The 18,799-nt window shown below is 40.0% G+C and overlaps 1 protein-coding gene across 6 annotated transcripts in view; it reads right to left on the bottom strand.

Annotated features, from left to right (window-relative positions):
• Positions 1 to 15,894, bottom strand: part of LOC105496114 (RAD21 cohesin complex component like 1) — a 36,713-nt gene extending 20,819 nt beyond the window's left edge. For 5 of the 6 annotated variants that reach the window (XR_011613446.1, XR_011613445.1, XR_011613447.1 and 2 more), the window contains exons 1-8: positions 15,767 to 15,861; positions 13,002 to 13,177; positions 11,593 to 11,722; positions 9,961 to 10,054; positions 7,392 to 7,498; positions 3,376 to 3,546; positions 2,182 to 2,277; positions 1,172 to 1,285 (exon numbers count right to left, since the gene is read on the bottom strand). Coding sequence is in view for 2 of the 6 variants with exons in the window: in XM_011766227.3 (XP_011764529.2) it covers positions 1,172 to 1,285; positions 2,182 to 2,277; positions 3,376 to 3,546; positions 7,392 to 7,498; positions 9,961 to 10,054; positions 11,593 to 11,722; positions 13,002 to 13,145 (856 nt within the window). In the remaining 4 variants the exon portion in view is untranslated. Of the gene's footprint in view, positions 1 to 1,171; positions 1,286 to 2,181; positions 2,278 to 3,375; positions 3,547 to 7,391; positions 7,499 to 9,960; positions 10,055 to 11,592; positions 11,723 to 13,001; positions 13,178 to 15,766 lie in introns of all 6 variants that reach the window. The other variant, XR_011613448.1, reaches the window with a different exon arrangement.
• Between the last annotated feature and the right edge of the window lie 2,905 nt (positions 15,895 to 18,799).

Genomic DNA, 18,799 nt, shown 5'->3' with positions numbered 1-18,799 from the left:
CTCTGGAACTACATGATGGAAAGAAGACAGGGAAGCTACACAGACTGAATTTCCTGCCAGCCTAGTGAGATAGAGGCTTAGTGGTAAACTCAGTTAAAAAAAAAAAAATGCTTTACTGTTTGCATGCCTGAGTTTATAAACTGAAATTCACATCAATTATACTACCTACAAACTAGGATGCTTCTAAATGACCTAGTTATATTAGTTATATTAGACTAGTAGTTATATTAGACTCATACTTACTACTTATCCCTAAAACATGATGTTTGAAGTTAAATGCTAGAAGGCATTGTGCCTCTCTTCTGACCCTTTTATTCTGCCTTATATTATATTCACTTGCATGATTATTTATCTTCCCAACTGGATTGTTTTCTAAGCTTCTTAAAAGCAAAAAGTGTGTGTCTTCTTTATTCCCATGCCCACCACAGAGTAATGGCTCAATACATTCCTAAATTGAACTTAGTTTAAAATTTTTCAGTTTCCCAAACTGGATACATGGTTTGAACAGGACTGAATATAATGCAAGTGATACAGAGATACAGGACAAATGAGCCCCAGAGTGGAGCTTAGCCCATCTGGGTTCTTGGCTTTGTCCAGGAAAAGAATTCAAGGGCAAGTCAGAGGTAGAAGAAAACAGCTTTACTGAATAGGCAGTGTTAAAGCTCTGGTGGTGTTACACCTCTAGCACCGTGACTGCTGCTACAGAGCACGGCTACCCAGTAGGCCCAGACTAGCAGCTCAGGGCAGTTTTGCAGTGATATTTATACCCACTTCTAATTGCATGCAGATTAAGGGGGCCGGTTTATGCGGGGAAGGAGTAGTAATCACTGGGTCATCGCCATGGAAAAGGGTGAATTCCCGGTGTTGCCATGGCAGCAGTAAATTGACATGGCACACTGATGGGTGGGTCTGATTGAAAGCTCCCCCCACCCACCTTGTAACTAGTCATCATCTGGTCCGGCGTCCAACCCCCAATTCTAGAGTTGAGTCCCACTTCCTACCTCAAAAGGATCATCTAAAATTTCCTTCACGGTCTTCTCCTCTATTGTATTACAAGTGATAGTACTAGATTGACTACGTCCTATAATATTTCAGTGATTATTCAAACATCTCAAAGTATATAAGTTAACAGTGTATTAAAAATTAAAACAAAATGATAAATGCCTCTGACCTGAAATATCAATTGGATCAAGGGTAAATCCTTCCTCTTCAGTTGATAATAATGTTGTTTCATTCATTTTTTCATTTTCAGGTACACATATACACTCTGGGTTATCTGGTTCAACTAATCAACATCCACATAAAAGAAATTGTGAAGAAAAACAGTTAGGATGCAGGCTAGAGGACTGTGTGAGAATTAAAGAGAAAGATAAACTAACTGAAGATTTATATTACTAACTGGAACATCTGAATTCTTAGAATCATTTATTTAATAGAGTTGAAGAAGCTTACAGATTATATGTATTCAAGTGAGTCAAATATCATCATCCCCTTTTGCACATGAGACATCTAAGGGTGGGTTAAAGTCACGCAGATGTAAAATCAGTGGTGGCAACCACAGTAAATGACTGATAAAAATTTGACTATATGTCTGCTAAAAAAAATTGTATTCTGTTAAATACTTATCAGTTGACCCATAAAAAACCATAAGTAAAATTTTATTACTTAGCTCTTTGTATTTTCCGTTTCTACTATTGTTTTTAGAAAGCAAATATAACATCAAAAATTGTAACTAATCAAAAATGGGGCTAATTGTACTTTTAATTCTTAAGAAAAATCGGACTAAAATACCTCAAATCATCTGAGGTACTGCCATATGAATTTCAAGTAGGGAAAATATGCTCAATTTATAATTTCTCTCAAATTGTATGTAGATTATCAAACGATACTAGTTAATAAATTTTCTTACTATGTACCATGTACTATTTTAATAATTCAAAAGCACAATATTTTGGCAGAGCACTCTCATGCTAAACCCAATCCTGGCTAAATACCCTTCAATGTACCTTTCTCAGAATCCAATTTCCTATTTTATATTGTCTACAGTCAGATTAACAGAGTCTGAAGGACATTGTTCTTTGTCTCTCACTATACTATATTGCTACTTAAATTCAGAAGTTCTGAGGCTTAATTTAAACATTAGTACCCATTACTTTCTCATAAAGGAAAATTTCAACCTACCTGCTAAACTACTGGGAGGCTCAGGAGGCAGGGAAATTTCTCTGTTCAAATGTATGTCTTCTAACAGGATATTCTGATCATCTTGCAATAGATTGTCTTGAAAAACACAATGAATACTTTTTTCATACAGATGGGAATCTGTCATTTGTTCACTAAACATTTATTAATGTTACTTTATGCATTTCATTGTAAAGGAATAACTAGATTTTTAAAGTAAACTAGAGAATTTTAAAAAAGATTTGATAGGAACAGTCAATAAACAATCTTTAAAACATGTGCATTTTGGCTGGGCGCAGTGGCTCGCTCCTGTAATCCCAGCCCTTTGGGAGGCTGAGGCGGGTGGATCACCTGAGGTCAGGAGTTCGAGACCAGCCTGACCAACATGGTGAAACCCCATCTCTACTAAAAATAGAAAAAAAAGTTAGCTAGGCGTTGTGGTAGGCACCTGTAATCCCAGCTATTCAGGAGGCTGAGGCAGGAGAATCACTTGAACCCACATGGCGGAGGTTGCAGTGAGCCGAGATGGTGCCATTGCATTCCAGCCTGGGTGACACAGCAAGGCTCCATCTCAATAATAATAATAATAAGAAGAAATAAAACATGTGCATTTGGACTTCTTAGTTTTTGTCTATCCGATTTCTATGATTATTTTATAAGGTGAAATAGTCTATATTAAGAGTAAAACAAATAAAACTGATAAAATAAAGAAGGCAATAAATTGGTAGAGGCCTTGAGGATAGGTAGAAGTATTTGATACAGTAAGTCATGGGGACCCAAGGCACTTAAGCAGATGAATATAAATATAAAATAATAATATAAAATTCTAGAAAAATACCTTAGCTGCCCCACAATGTATGTTAAAGAAAACAATGTTTTCCAGTACATAGTCTAGTATATTTTATAAGGAATATACTAACCTCACTCTCTTCCCTCCAAGAATTAGGAATTTATAAAAATAAAAACAAGCAGTAGTTCATAACCTCTATAGAAAATATATTTAAACAGATGGCTATTTACTTAGGCCTAGCCTAAATGTTTAAACATGCCATAGACTTTGAAAACTTGTATGAAAAATGTATTGACCTATGTAACACAAAAACATATTTGAAATTTTACATTGATATAATAAATCTAATACATTGTAGTAATTTGATTAAAATGAATGTTTTATTTCTACATGACCAGATAGCATACCAATCATTTCTCCTGCAGCTCCTTCATCTCCAAACCCATCTCCACTGTCATAGAACAGAGATCTTTCTCCAGTGAGGCTTCCAGAACTATGTTCAATTAAAGGACCACTGGAATTCAGTAATATGTTGTCATCAAAGAAGCTATGTCTTCTAAGAATTTCAGATTCCTCCCCTAAATAAATATATATCATTAATAGTAATTCATAGAAACACAGAATTTTACAGTTAGAAGGAAATTCAGATATCATCTAGCATAATCCTGTCATCCAACACCTCATTTTACAGATGAAGAGAATAGCTGAAAGACTTACTTGAATTATTCAACTAAAGTCACTCAGTTAATCAGTAGAGACTGGATTTTTAGTCTAATGACCTTTCAAATACAATGGAAAAAAATGCCAAAATATTACATAGAGTTTATAGTTGTGATATAATTTAATAACTTCCTAAGGTAAAAGTACTATGGAAAATAATTTCTTCTATTTTAGGTAAGTAAGTTCTGCTTGGCCAAGTATATTTCATAGTATTTCAAGGACAATTGCTTGTATTGTTCATGCATAGTGGAGGTTTGGAAAATAAGGAACATGTCAGTCATCTTAGGAAATGGAAACATAGGTAAAATATTAAAGAATGGGCTTACAACATTCATTCAATAGAAATTGAATATGCTGGGGGTAGTAATACAGGCCTGCAAAAAAAAAAAAACCCCATCAGCTAACACTAACTGAGTGTTTATAGTATGTATTATATTATGTAATAGAAGATACTATTATAATTCTCATTGCACAGATGAGGTAACACAGGCACAGAAAGGTTTTGTAACTTGCACACAGTCACAATATAATAAACAACAGAGTCAGGATCTGAATCCAGCTCTGATTCCAAAGCCTACATCCTGACAATCACAACACTACACTGATAGTTCCAGGGGACCAGAAGTCAGCTCTTGACCAGAAATCAGTTATTTCCCTCTCTTGGATTTGAATCTCTAGGTCCAGGAGTCTGAAATCCCAGAGGTCCAAGGTTAGTCTTCTCCTCCCTCTAACAACCCATGTTAGTGTTAGACAGTAAAGAAAATCATGAAGTATTACCCATACTGAAAATTCTTCTATAGACTTAAATCTTCTAGAATGGAAGAGCGGAAAAAAACAACTATCATGACAATGGATTAAAGAATTGCTCAGAAAAAAAAGACTAAATTACTTTTTAAAAAACTAAGAATATATTCACATCATCCAGGTACAGCTTGATAGCTCCCAAAGGAAAAGCCAGCATTGGTCAGAGAATAAGACTTATGAAGACACTATATTCTCAGCATTGAACATCACAAGAATCTCAGATTACACAAAATACATAAAAGAAATAATTATTGCCTTTGATCTTATATTACAATCTAGAATAAGATGGATTAATTTTAAATATTTCTTAGAGGACATTAGGTTTGAAGCAGTTTTTAAAGAAGAGAAAAATCACATATTGGTGAAGATTAAAGGAAGGAATAAGGGAAATAACCATATGATGTTGTCAGTTATATCCCAACTTTACAAATGGGGCAGTAAGGCTGAGAGAGGTTAGGCAACTTGCCCAGTATCACACAGAAAATCAATAGAGAAAGTTCAGATTCAAACCAAAATCTGTCCATTTACTAAGAACATGTTCTTCCCACCTTTTAAAATTGTAAAGGAAGATACAGAAATGTGAACAACTAAATTGTACTGGTTGGGTGGCAAGACGCTAGACTTGCTAGACTAGAGCAAAAAGTCCACATTAACAGGAAAACAAATAAAGTTGATGAAATAAAGAAGGTGATAAATTGGCAGAGGCCTTGAGTATAGATAGAGGTATATCATACAGTAAGTCACAGGGACCCAAGGCACTTAAGCAGAGGAATGTGATATATCGAAAATGGAATTTAAAGACAATTGCTCTTACAAAGGCATAAAAAATGTGGGAAGAGACTGGAGGAAGATTTGTAGAAGGTATTGCAATACTCCAGGTCTTTGGTACTGGTGAACTATATCAGTGGCTAAGGAAATAGAAAAAAGATCTGAGATATTTCAGAATTAACGAACAAACAAACAACTCAGCACTAGTATGAAGCTGACAAAAAGTATAGTTAAAAGTGATCCTGGCCGGGCATGGTGGGTCATGCCTGCAATCCCAGCACTTTGGGAGGCCGAGGAGGGTGGATCACCTAAGGCCAGGAGTTCAAAACCAGCCTGACCAACATGGTAAAACACTGTCTCTACTAAAAATACAAAAATTAGCCGAGTGTGGTGGTGCATGCCTGTAGTCCCAGCTACTCCAGAGGCTGAGGCAGGAGAATCACTTGAGCCTGGGAGGTGGAGGTTGCAGTGAGCCAAGATAGTGCCACTGCACTCCAGCCTGGGTGACAGAGTGAGACTCCATTAAAAAAAAAATTAATTAATTAAAAAAGTCATCCTAAAGTTTCAGGCCCAAATAAGAATAGTAGGGGAATTTGTAAAGAGTGTCTTGGGAGTAGGGAATATGATTACTTCTTTGCCAGTGTGTTCCAATTCTGGGTCTGGGATTATACCCAGTAAGAGATCAGTGCTACTTAAAGTATAATCTGGGGACAGGTATTGGTCCACAAAAAAATAAAATACAGAAATAAAAGTACATGTTCAGAAAGTTTTACAGAAATTTGACAGAGCAATTTTATATATATTGACTCTAATAACAAAACTTGAGGCTTGTATTTTGATTTTTAATTTTTTAATTTTTCTAATAATTCATTTTACTGTATTTTACAAAGTAAAATATAAAACAGATTGAAAATTGACAAAAATTAGAAAACTGGTCCTTCACCACAGGCTGAGAAACACAGCTGCAGATATAGGAAGAGTTATGGAAGCAGAGTGAGGATGAGAAGCTGAGGTTGGAGATGTCACTCAAGCATTACTTTCTTGACTCCTCTCCCCGACCAAGATAGACACAGGCTATCTTCCTATGCTCATTGTTTTGGGCACTATAGGAAATTCAAATGTGAACGTTACACAGATTCTATCCTCATGGAGTTTGTAGACCAAGACAAGACGTGTATAAATATCATAAGACAGGGAGTAGTAGATGCCAGAAAAAAAGAGCAAATACTCTATAGTTAAATTACACCATATTGCTTCCATTTTAAAATACACTAGCCAGGCACAGTGGCTCATGCCTGTAAACCCAACACTTTGGGAGGCTGAGGCAGGAGGATTGCTTGAGCCTAGAAGTTCAAGACCAGCCTGGGCAACATAGGAAGACCCTGTCTTTACAAAAAAGTTTTAAAAAATTAGCTGAGTGTGGTGGTATGCACTTGCAGTCCCAGCTACTCAGGAGGCTGAGGCGGGAAGATAGTGAGCCCAGGTCAAGGCTGCAGTACGCCATGATCATGCATTCCAACCTGGCCAACGAGAACAAAACCCTGTGTCAAAAAAAAAAAAAAAAAAATCAAAAGTAAAGTACAATCGCCTTGCCCAAACAGAGTTTAACATCTTAAAAATCAGTTTATGTTTCACAATCAATATATACGTTTAGTGTGGTAGCGCTTCCTCTTCCTCACCCCCAGGCTGATTTAAAAGGCATTATTTTACAATTGATATTATCATATACCAGAAGAAATATATTTTGAAGGCATTTCATGCAGCATACATATAAAATCTTGTATGTATGTTGACCATCACAACTGTTTATTTACATGTCTCTCTCACACCCAGTATCTCCTTGAGGGAAGAAACTGCTTCTTTAAATTTTGGTACTGCCCTGTCTATTGATAGCACCTGATACAGAGTAGGTATTCAGTAAATGGTTATACACTGAGAATAGAAGTATATCCTAAGACTGAGTCTTGGCATTGACATCTATACTAGGAAAAGGCAAGGAAAGATGTATTGGGAATTACATTTATGCATCAAAAGATTCATTCTATAGCTACGTCTACTGGCATTGTTTCAATACACAAATACAAATATAATTGATTATAATTTGTAATTTTGAGTTCTCAAATATTCTCACCAAAGCTCTCAGCTTGTAAAAGTAGATCCTTGTCAAAATTTTCTCTAAGAGTGATTTCTTCTGGTCTGCTTTGGTTCTGAGTAAAGTGTTCTGAAACATCAATAGCACTATGGAGAAATAAAAGGTTGAGAAAAACGTGAGAACAGAAAACAATGATACTGTAAAAATATCATTGATATAGTGAAGAAACTAGAACAATTTTCATTTTCTTAATAATATTATTCATAAACACTAGTTTATTATATATACATGTATATAAATAATCTCTAGGCTCCCAAATCCAATGGTCAATTTTCAGTCCCTTATCTTACTTGCACAAACAGCATTTGACTTAGATGTTGACTTTTGCTATGGCCTAAATGTTTGTGTCTTCCTCACCTCAAATACATATATTGAAATCTAATCTCCAATGCAATGATATTAGGAGGTGGGAGCTTTGGCAGGTAATTAGGTCATGAGGGCAGATTCCCATGAATAAGATTAGTGCCTTTATAAAAGAGGCCCCAGAAAGCTGCCTCAGTCTTTCTACCATGTGAGAATATAGTGAGAAGGTTGCCATCTATGAATCAGGAAGTAGGCCATCACCAGATGATGAATCTGCTGGCAAGTTTATCTGGGATTTCTCAGCCTCCAGAATGATGATAACTAAATTTCTATTGTTAATAAGACACCAGTTTATGGTATTTTGTTATAGCAGCCCAAAGAGACTAAGACAACTCCCTTCGTCATGGAATACATTCTTCTCTTGGCCTCTGAGATATCACTATTTCTCAATTTTCTTCCTACCTGCTCCTTTTCTGTTCCTAATATCCCAGACTAACTACTGGGAATGACCAAATACTCAGTCCTCAGATCCCTCTCTCTCTTTTTTTTAAAGGTATACTCACTACCTTGGGGATCTCTTAGAGTCCATGGTTGAAGTTCCATCTATACACTCACAACTTGCAAATTTATACATCCACATCAGACCTCTCTCCTGAATTTCAGACCCAGAGAGTCAACTACTTACCTACTCCCTTCGATATTGTCTTAGTCCATTCAGGCCACTATAATAAAATAACTTAGACTGGGTAACTTATAAACAACAGAAATTTATTGCTCACAGTCCTGGAGGATGGGAAGTCCAAGATCAAGGTGCCAGCAGATTTGGTGTCTGGTGAGGGCCTGTTCCTCATAGACAGTGTCTTTTTGCTGTGACCTCACACAGTGGAAGGGACAAGAAAACTCCTGCAGGTCTCTTTTATAAGGGAACTAATCTCACTTATGATGGTGGAGCCCTTATGATCTAATCACTTCTCTTATGACTTAATCACCTCTCTGATGACCTAATCACTTCCAATTCTTTGGTTGTTGTTGTCCTAAAAGGTCATTGTGGTTTCAGAGCCCCACCTCTTAATACCATCACCTTGAAGGTTAGGTTTCAATATATGAATTTTAGAGGAACATACGCATTTAGACCACAACAGATGTGTAACAGTCATCCCAAAACTTATATACAAAACCTAGTTTACTTCCTTCTCTCTTCCCCCTTTAAATCTGATTATCCTAATCTTATTAAGTGTTAACTCTGTTCTCATGCCAAACATCATATAGCATCCTTCATTTTCTCTTAAAGCCATATGCAATTCATCAGCAAATTCTCCTGGCTTTGCCTTCCAGATATATCTGTAAGTTGACTGCTACCACCTGAGTGAGATGAAAACTGAGAACTGATCATAGACACTATATTCTCTTATCTGGACTTCTTACTACAATAACTTTCTCATGGGCTCTTTGATTCCTCCCTTTCCTCTTAGAGTAAGTAGCCAGAGAGATGATGCTGAAATCAAGTCAGATCCCATCACTCGTCTATTCAAAACCTTCCCGTGCTCCCTAAGTAAAATAAAAGTCCCACTGTAGTGTATCACACCCTACATCATCTGTGTCTCCTGCTACCTCTCTGACTTCATCTCCTACCACTCAGCCCCTCATTTACTCCACTAGAGTCTCACTTGCCTCCTTGCTGGTCCTTGAAAATGTCCAGTGTGTTCTGCTTTAGGGCCTTTCTACTTGCTCTTCCTAGAATATTCTTCCCCCACATTACTTTTTGTTCCTTTACCTCCTTCAGATTTCTGTTCTTACCTTTTCAGAAAAGTCTTTCCTGTCTTACTGTTTATTTACTTCATTTTCTATTTCTCTTCACAATGGTGATCATCTCCTGGCATACATTTATTTGTTTGTTTATTATCCACCCCAACTAAAATTTAAGATCCATGAGGCCAGCAGCTATGTTTAATTCACTGCTATCTCCTCAGTGCTTAGAACAGTTTCCAGCATATGGAAGGCACCCAGTGAATATTTACTGAATGAATAGATGAATATACTGTCAATATTGCAAACTATATTCAATATAATGACACACTTTTGTTGTACTTTGGGATTTTATACCAAATATAAGTCTTTATCAATCACATCTGTACTTGTTCAGTTGTTAACTACATTCCATTTGCCTCAATGAAATTTGAATATAAAAACAAAATATCAAGAAAATTAAATCGAAAATCGAAAGAAAATAAATAAAATATTTTACTTCATATTTTGGGTGTCAAAATCATGAAATTCTTCTGGCAATGTGATAGCATTGTAAGATGCTTCAAAATTCTCTTTTGGAAGGTCAACCAGTCCTGAAAAGAATAAAAAATCACACTCAATAAGCAGCAATGCTATATAAAAGAAAGAACTCCCAACTAACTCCATATTCTTTTACTGGACTACTGCATATTCTAACTAGTTTTCCTCCATCTACTCCTACCCTTCTGTAGTCCATTATTTATAAAGCAGACAGAGTAATATTTCAAAAAACTAATCAGATTAGATGTCTCTAAAACTTATAATGACTTAGTGACTTCTCCAGTGCATTTAATAAAATCAAAATTTCGAATTGGAGCCTCTGTAGCTCTACAAACCTATCACGGATCATCTAATGACATTCACCATACTGACCATACTAGCCTTTTTGTTCCCTGAAAAAGTCAAGCATTTTTCCACCTCAAGACCTTTGCTCTTGCAGTTTCCTCTGCCTAGAATGCTATTCCCTCAGGGACTTTTTACTTGGCTGGGTAGTTCTCATTTTTTAAGTCTGAGCTTGAATTCTATCCTCTCAGAAAGGCTTTTCCCAATTATTTTAACTAAAGCGAACTTCTCTGTTATTTTCTGTTGTAGCACTCTGTTTATTTTCCTTTATAGCACAATTACAATTGACAATTACTATTATAAGTTTTTAAAATACTTTAATTATTTTATTTCCTCACCTGACTGAAAAGGATCTTACTTATCTTGTTTGTTTGTCTTTGTATCCCAGAGCCTACCATAGTGGTTGGTACAAAGTATGAAATCAATAAATATTTGTGGAATATGTAAAAACAAAAATGAACAAATGAACCATACTTGATATGAACATAAATCCACCTAGAGATTATACGAATATTTTAAATGAAGAAGATTAAAAAAAATCTGTCAATCCTGATTCAACAAATGTTGATTGAGGGAATGGTATGTGCAAGGCACTGAGACAGATACTATAAGAGATTCAGAAAATAGTTACAACAAAGACCTTGCCTTTAAGAAGCTTGAAGACTAGTGACAGAAGCAAGATCCATACCTAAATAGCCATAACACAAGGTGGAAAATAAAAAATGTCTTCAAAGTGAAACAGATGCTATATAAATTTTGAAGGCATTATATTTATGACATATGTAAATCTCTGGCACTTTGGAATGCTTAGGAATTTTTGATATGTCATAAGTAGCATGCTGCTTGGAGTCGAGAATTCTGAAAACAATTACAATTACTGATATCTCTGTTTTGTCAATCATACTATTTCTAATTTCTCTCATAAAGGCAAAAACAGGCATGACAAACTAACTGACCCATTAAAAACAGAATATCAGAGTTTCTTATGCAAGTGTAGTGGCTTTAAGTATATGTCTTACATAAATATGCAGGAACATTACAAGTTTTGGAAAGCATAACCTTTTCCTGCAGGCATACAAAAAGAGCAAGGAAATGAATACAATTTATCCTCAACCATGGAAACTTAGATTCATTCAAAACTAAGTTTACATTCACCATACTCCCCTGAAGTATATTAAAAGAGCCCACCCCCAATTAAAATGCAAAAGGGAACCAAGAAGAGTGAGACAAATCAATATTACATGTATACCTGGGCGAAATGTCATCTTCATTTTAAGAAATGCTTCACTGCAATCTGCCAAAAGATATTTTGCCTTCCTGTTATAGATTCGAACAACTCCCAAAAGAAGGTGTCCTGAAGTTCGAAGTGCTATTTTCACCTTTCAATAATTTTTGAAGTATTAGAAGAGTAAAAATTAGGTTCATAAATCCTATTCTTTGAAAGTTACATCGTAAGATTTGGTTCTCTTAAAAAAGCAGATATTTTGTATTCTTATTTAAAGTAAATCACTTTTTACCTCACCTTGCAAAATAATTTTTTTATTCTTATTTAAGGGAATTAATCTAATATGGTATTTAAGTGAAGTATACTATTATTGGTATTATGAGAGGAATATAAACTCTATAGTCAGAATTGGGTTCAGGTCTTTGTTCAGTTGCTGAGGCTGTCACTTAACCTTCCTGAACTTCAGTTTAATAAAAATGGCTACAATTTTTTTTTATTATTGTTATTATTTTGGAGATGGAGTCTCGCTCTGTTACCCAGGCTGCAGTGCAGTGGCGCGATCTTGGCTCACTGCAACCTCTGCCTCCTGGGTTCAAGCAATTATCCTGCCTCAGCCTCCCTACAATTTATTACATACTTATTTTATGCCAGGCATTGTCCTAAGAGCTTTTCATACATTAGCTTATTTAATTTTGACAACAACCTCTATTTACAGAAGAAAAAACTGAGACTCAGATATTTTAAGTAGGATGCCCAAAGTAATATAATTATTAAGTGATAGATAAAGCAATAATTAAATATAAATTTGACCAACTCAAGACATGCTAACCACAGTTCACAGAAGCTAAAAGAAGCCAACTTCATAGGGTTGTTGTAAAGATTAAATAGATTTATAGGCATAAAGTCCAGCCCAGTGCCTAACACACCATAGACTTTCAATTTGTCCTTCTCTAAAGCTGAAAAATACTTAACTTATAACAATATTAAATACTGTAATGCAAATTCTAATCACTGTTTTAGTGTTTTATAATGAACATAGTACTTTACTGTTTATGACATATTTTCACATATTTTTGGATTTATAACCAGTCCTCTTTCTTTCTACCCTCCCCATTTGTTCATTATTTTCTAAGAGATGCTTATTAAGTACCTACTATGTTTACTGTATTTTGTTAGTGAATAAGAAAGGAATATGAATATGAATAAAATATGGCCTTCATCCCTTAGGGTCCAATCTATGATAGATATATGAAAAAGTTAATTACCAACAGAAACCAATATGTTTAACACTAAATGCTACAGGAATTAAAGAAAAGACCATTTGACAAGTAAAATTTCCTTCAAAATGTATTTCATTATATAAGTGTATCTTAATGCCTTTCTTCCTCCAAAGTCATGGTAAATACAAGCTATCATTTTAATCAGTAACATACCTTGGGTGAAAGAATTTTTTCAATGGTTATCTCTAGATTACATTCAAATACATGGGCCTTTGTGAGTTTCTTCTCCCAGTGAGCTGCAAGCCATATTTTGGCCAATGGCCCTCGTTTACTCATAAGCACATGTGTGTAGAACATGTTGCCTGTATTCCTTACTTGTATTTAACAAACTAGAGAGAACACGAAAAGATATTTAAAATTTTATTACAAAAACTTTTTATTGCTATTTTATAAGAAAAATATTCATTAATTCTACAAAATAACATTCAGATTGTGTTCTAATCCAATTATTCAATACAAGTTATTCTCTTGTAAATAAGAGAAACTTATTTAGAATGTAAAATTATAACCTAATGACAAAGCTGTAGTAAATTGTGAACTACACCTCTACATCTGGCTTAAATGCATCCTGATTAATGATTTCTTCTTACACTTCAGTTATTTTATCCAAAAAAGGATTTGAGTTCTCTTCTTACTAACATGGTCAAATAAATAAAGGAGGAAGGCTGAAAATATAAGATATGGAAATAGGAAAGAAACAAGAGTAGGAAAAGGCAGACAAAACCAAGAAAAGCTAATACAGGGCACATCTTTTCTAAAACTTAAGAATTTAAGAAGTGTTGGATTATTGATTTATATGCAGGTGTTGAATTTCATTGCCCTCTTCAAGATGCTCTGGTTTATTCAACAATATTTTAATTTTTGAAGTTAAAATCATGGGATTCCAAAAAGTGGAGTGGAGTTTCCACTCCATAAAGTGGAAAAATGAAGAAAACAAGAAACTATAGGAAAATAATTAGAAGGCAAGGGAAGAAACAAGAATCAAATTTAAATGTTTTGAAATAAGAACGATAAAAGAAAATCTTCACTTAAAGAGAAGGAATTAATGCACATTTTTACAAACTGTACTATTCTTGGTAACACCGTAGGGCTCTATTACTAAGCTAAAGATGAGAAGGGATGTTATAGCACTTTGGTTGACTTCTAGGAAAGAATCAAATTATTGCTTACATATAAGTAAATTTACACTGCCACAATAGAAGCTTCTTTTTGCTTCTTTTCTACTTATTTCTACTTAAGAGAAAACTGAGCCAAGACAAACACAAAGTTGGCCACAGAATTAAAAACTTAGGTAAACTTCGATCAGCGTCCATTTGTACCGCAAGAATTCAATCATTATGCCCCAACTAAAGGTGACGCAATCCGCCAAACCACGTTCCCCTACGGGGCAGCTGGAAATTTTAGTGTATATGACTTGTGCCTTGCGTTGGTTCCACTGCTTTCCTTTTTAGTCTGTGTGTTTCGCTATCTCTGAATAAATTCCTATTTATCTTTTTAAATTGCTCCCAGTGGTGTGAGGTACTTTTAAAATGTACTTTTTGGCCTGGTGCAGTGGCTCACGCCTGTAATCCCAGCATTTTGGGAGGCTGAGATGGGCGGGTCACTTTGATGCCAGGAATTGGAGACCAGCCTGGCCAACATGGTGAAATCCCGTCTCTACTAAAAATACAAAAAGTAGCCAGGCACGGTGGCGGGCATTGTAATCCCAGCTACTTGGGAGGCTGAGGTAGGAGAATCGCTTGAACCCGGGAGACGGAGGCTGCAGCGAGCCGAGATCGCACTACTGCACCCCAGCCTGGGCGACAGAGCGAGACTCTGTCTCAAAAAAAAAAAAAAAAAAAAATTTTTTTTGAGACCGAGTCTCGCTCTGTCGCTCAGGCTGGAGTGCAGTGGCGCGATCTCGGCTCACTGCAAGCTCCGCCTCCCGGGTTCACGCCATTCTCCTGCCTCAGCCTCCCGAGTAGCTGGGACTACAGGCGCCCGCCACCGCGCCCGGCTAATTTTTTGTATTTTTTAGTAGAGACGGGGTTTCACCGTGGTCTCGATCTCCTGACCTTGTGATCCGCCCGCCTCGGCCTCCCAAAGTGCTGGGATTACAGGCGTGAGCCACCGCGCCCGGCCTAAAATGTACTTTTTAAGTGATGGACTTCTTTAAAAAAAAAAAAAGAAAAAAAAAAAGCAGAAACCCCAAATCCTGCGATTTACTATTCCTGAGACATTGATTTTCCCAAACACATATTACCTACCCTTTTTCCCCTCGCCACAAAATATGCACACAAACTTCCCCCCACCTCACCCCCCCACCACGTCCTGGAGGCTATTTCTATCTCTAGATTGAACTGACTTCGTGCAAAGTGAAGCTAACGGGATGGGGCCAATCCGTGGGAACCTGCCCGGGAAGGGCAGGGTGGCGGCGGTGGCGGGGAGGGAGGGAGGAAGGGGCCGGAAGGAGACCAGGCGGGGACCCTGGGAGAGGGGAGTGGGAGGAGAGGAGAGTGGGGAGAGAGGGGTGAGTCAGAAAGGGCGAGACCCTTCGGGGGGTGAGGGAGGGGAAAGCAAAGTGCTGGGCTGGGAGGAGCTGACGGCCACCCTCAGGGGCAGGGGGACGCCAAAGGCTCCTCCACAGACGACTCCTCAGAATGCAGGGCCGGGTGCTCACAGAGGGAAACTGAGGCCACAGCGCCCATTTTCTTCCGCGTGCGGGCGAGGAGACCCCGGGTCGCGCTCCCAGCCCCAGCTGGGCTGCGGGCGACGACCTTTCTTCCTCAGGCGGGACCCTCCGGGCTTGGCGCCGCGAGCTAACCGGGCGGTGAGGCGCGGTGGCCGGGTGCGTGTGGGGATGTGGGTGGTGGCGGCTCCCATCTCCCAGCCCGCCTACAGCCCTCGGGGTCCGGCCGGCCTCTCAGGCTGCGCCCTACTTTCAAAGCCTGGTCTGAGGTGTGGCGCGCCAGAGAAGGGGGCTGCGAGGAGTCGCCAGGTCAGCGTTTAGAGTCCGGGGCGCCGGATTCTTGGCGCCGCTGGGCGTCTGCAATGCGCCGCAGGCGCGGGGCGGGGCGTGGAGAAGGCGGGGCAATGGGCGACGGGTGGGACTGACAGGGGATGGGGCGGGGCAGTGGGCGAGGGCGGGGCGGGGCAGTGGGCGAGGGCGGGGCGGGGCAGTGGGCGAGGGCGGGGCGTGCAGGGGATGGGGCGGGGTAATGGGCGATGGGCGGGACTGACAGGGGATGGGGCGGGGCAGTGGGCGAGGCGCGGGGCATGCAGGGGATGGAGAGGGACGTACAGGACATGTGGAGGGGCGTCGAGGGGTATGGAGGGGCTGGGCGGGGCAGCGCCTGAGGGACGGGCGGCAGGGGGCGGGGACGGGCGGCAGGGGGCGGGGACGGGAGGCAGGGGGCGAGGAGGGGCGAGGAGGGGCGAGGAGGGGCGAGGAGGGGCGGGGAGGGGCGGGGAGGGGCGGGGCTGAGGGACGGCGCAGCGGCTGCGGCGGCTGGGGGCTCGGACAGAGTTAGGGCAGTGCGGTAGACTGGAGCGGACTGTGACTGAGAGGGACGAGGGAGCGGGGAGTTGGTGGGGACAGTGGACGGGGCAGGAGGGATAGAAGCAGACAGTGAGCAAGGCGCACCGGTCCTAGCGCGCAGTCTCCGGCTTTGTCCTGGCTCTCGGACCCGAGACACCTGTGCAGGGGCATGATAGGGACCGGGCCTGGGCCCCATAGTCCTGTTGTGAAAGGTGATCCTTCTGGCTGATCTCTGAACATCCCTATGATGCAGTCCAGTCTGTTCTCTTCCACTTACTAGCTGGAGGTCACTGGAGAAATTCTGTAATCCCTTGAACCTCAGATTTTCTCATCTGTAAAGTGAAAATAATAAAAGTACTTGCGCCGTAGGGTATTGTAAGAAATAAATAAAATGAACCATGTAAAGAGCCAAGCAATAATAAGTGCTCTACAAATATTAGCTATTATTATTATTATTATTAAAAAGATTATTCACATTGACCTGCCCTTTGGGGACAGCAAATATTTTCCAGCCTGGAATATCATCAGTAGCCAAAGCCAAGTGCTAGAACCTGAGAAAAATCCTGCAAGAGTATCAGGCTGCAAAGCTGGTTTCCTCTCTTGAGTTTGATAGTAAATACTAATAAATCTTGGAGCGTCAATGCCATCCAATATAAGGTTATTGATAAGGTTCAGGCTCCTGGCTGGGCATTTTCATGGGTTTTCTCATTTACTTTTCAAACAATCTCACAAGGCAGTTATTGGTTTTCCCTCTTTTGAATAAGGAAAGGGCTGGGGAAAAAAATAGCAACCTGTTTAGGGTCACGTGGTTGGGAATTGTAGAGACAGGATTCAAATTGAAGTTTAGCTCCCAATTTCTGACCTCAGGAAATGGTGTCACGGCAACCATTCAAGAGGATGTCTGGGAGACACCCTTGGTGCCACCCTCATGTCTACTTTAATGCCAACCCATCAGCAAGCCCATCACTCCACCTTCAAATATGACTTTAATCTATCCCTTCTCAAGATCTCCACCCACTCCACCCTAGTCTAAGCCACCTCTCTCCTGGAAAAGCTCCAACCTCCTGATCGGTCTCCTTCCTGTCACTCGCCTCCCTAAAGCTCATTCTCTACACCAGGGGTTCCCAACCCCGGGTGGGAACAGGGCCGCATAGCAGGAGGTGAGCAGCGGGCGAGCGAACCTAACCGCCTGAGCTTCGCCTCCTGTCACATCAGCCTAGGCATTAGATTCTCACAGGAGCGCGAAAACTATTGTGAACTGCGCATGCGAGGGATCTAGGTTGCGCGCTCCTCACGAGACTCTCATGACCCCGCGCCCACCCAGCTTGTGGAATAATTGTCTTTCACAGAACTGGTCCCTGGTGCCAAAAAGGTTGGAGACGGCTGCTCCACACTGAAGCCAGAGGGGTCTTTGAAAAATATAGATCGTGGACGGGTGTGGTGGCTCACGCCTGTAATCCCAGCACTTTGGGAGGCCAAGGCAGGAGTTGCAGTTGCAACTCCTGAGGCCAGGAGTTGCAGACCAGCCTGGCCAACATGGTGAAACCCTGTCTCACTAAAAATACAAAAATTAGCCGGGAGTGGTGATGGATGCGTGTAATCCCAGCTACTTGGGAGGTTGAGGCAGGAAAATCGCTTGAACCGGGGAAGCAGAGATTGCAGTGAGTGGAGTACGGGCCACTGCACTCCAGCCTGGACAACAGAGAGACTGTCTCAAAATATAGATCAAATCCTATTAAGAGCTGTAGGGTCCAGCCCTACTTGACTTAGCGGGTATTCTCCCCGTGTGCGGAGACAAGAGATTGTAATAAATAAAGACACAAGACAAAGACATAAAGAGAAAACAGTTGGGCCTGGGGGACCACTACCATCAAGATGCAGAGACTGGTAGTGGCCCCAAACGGCTGAGCTCGCTGATATTTATTGCATACAAGACAAGCGGGCAGGGTAACAAGGGTGAATCTTCTAAGTGATTGACAAGGTGAAGCAAGTCACCTGATTACAGGATAGGGGGCCCTTCCCTTTTAGGTAGCAGGAAGCAGAGAGAGAAGGCAGCATCCATCAGCGTTTTCTTCTCTGCACTTATAAGAAAGATCAAAGACTTTGAGACTTTTACTATTTCTTCTACCACTATCTACTGTGAACTTCAAAGAGGAACCAGGAGTGCGGGAGGAGCATGAAAGTGGACAAGGAGCGTGACCATTGAAGCACAGCACCACAGGGAGGGGTTTAGGCCTTGGGATGACTGCGGGCAGGCCTGGATAATATCCAGCCTTCCACAAGAAGCTGGTGGAGCAGAGTGTTCCCTGACTCCTCCAAGGAAAGGAGACACCCTTTCGCAGTCTGCTAAGTAAGGGGTGCCTTCCCAGACACTGGCATTACCGCTTGACCAAGGAGCCCTCAAGCGGCCCTTATGCAGGTGTGACAGAAGACT

The sequence above is a fragment of the Macaca nemestrina genome, chromosome 15, assembly GCF_043159975.1.
Source record: "Macaca nemestrina isolate mMacNem1 chromosome 15, mMacNem.hap1, whole genome shotgun sequence".
Classification (NCBI taxonomy): Eukaryota; Metazoa; Chordata; class Mammalia; order Primates; family Cercopithecidae; genus Macaca; species Macaca nemestrina.
This window is presented reverse-complemented; position numbering and strand designations above follow the sequence as displayed.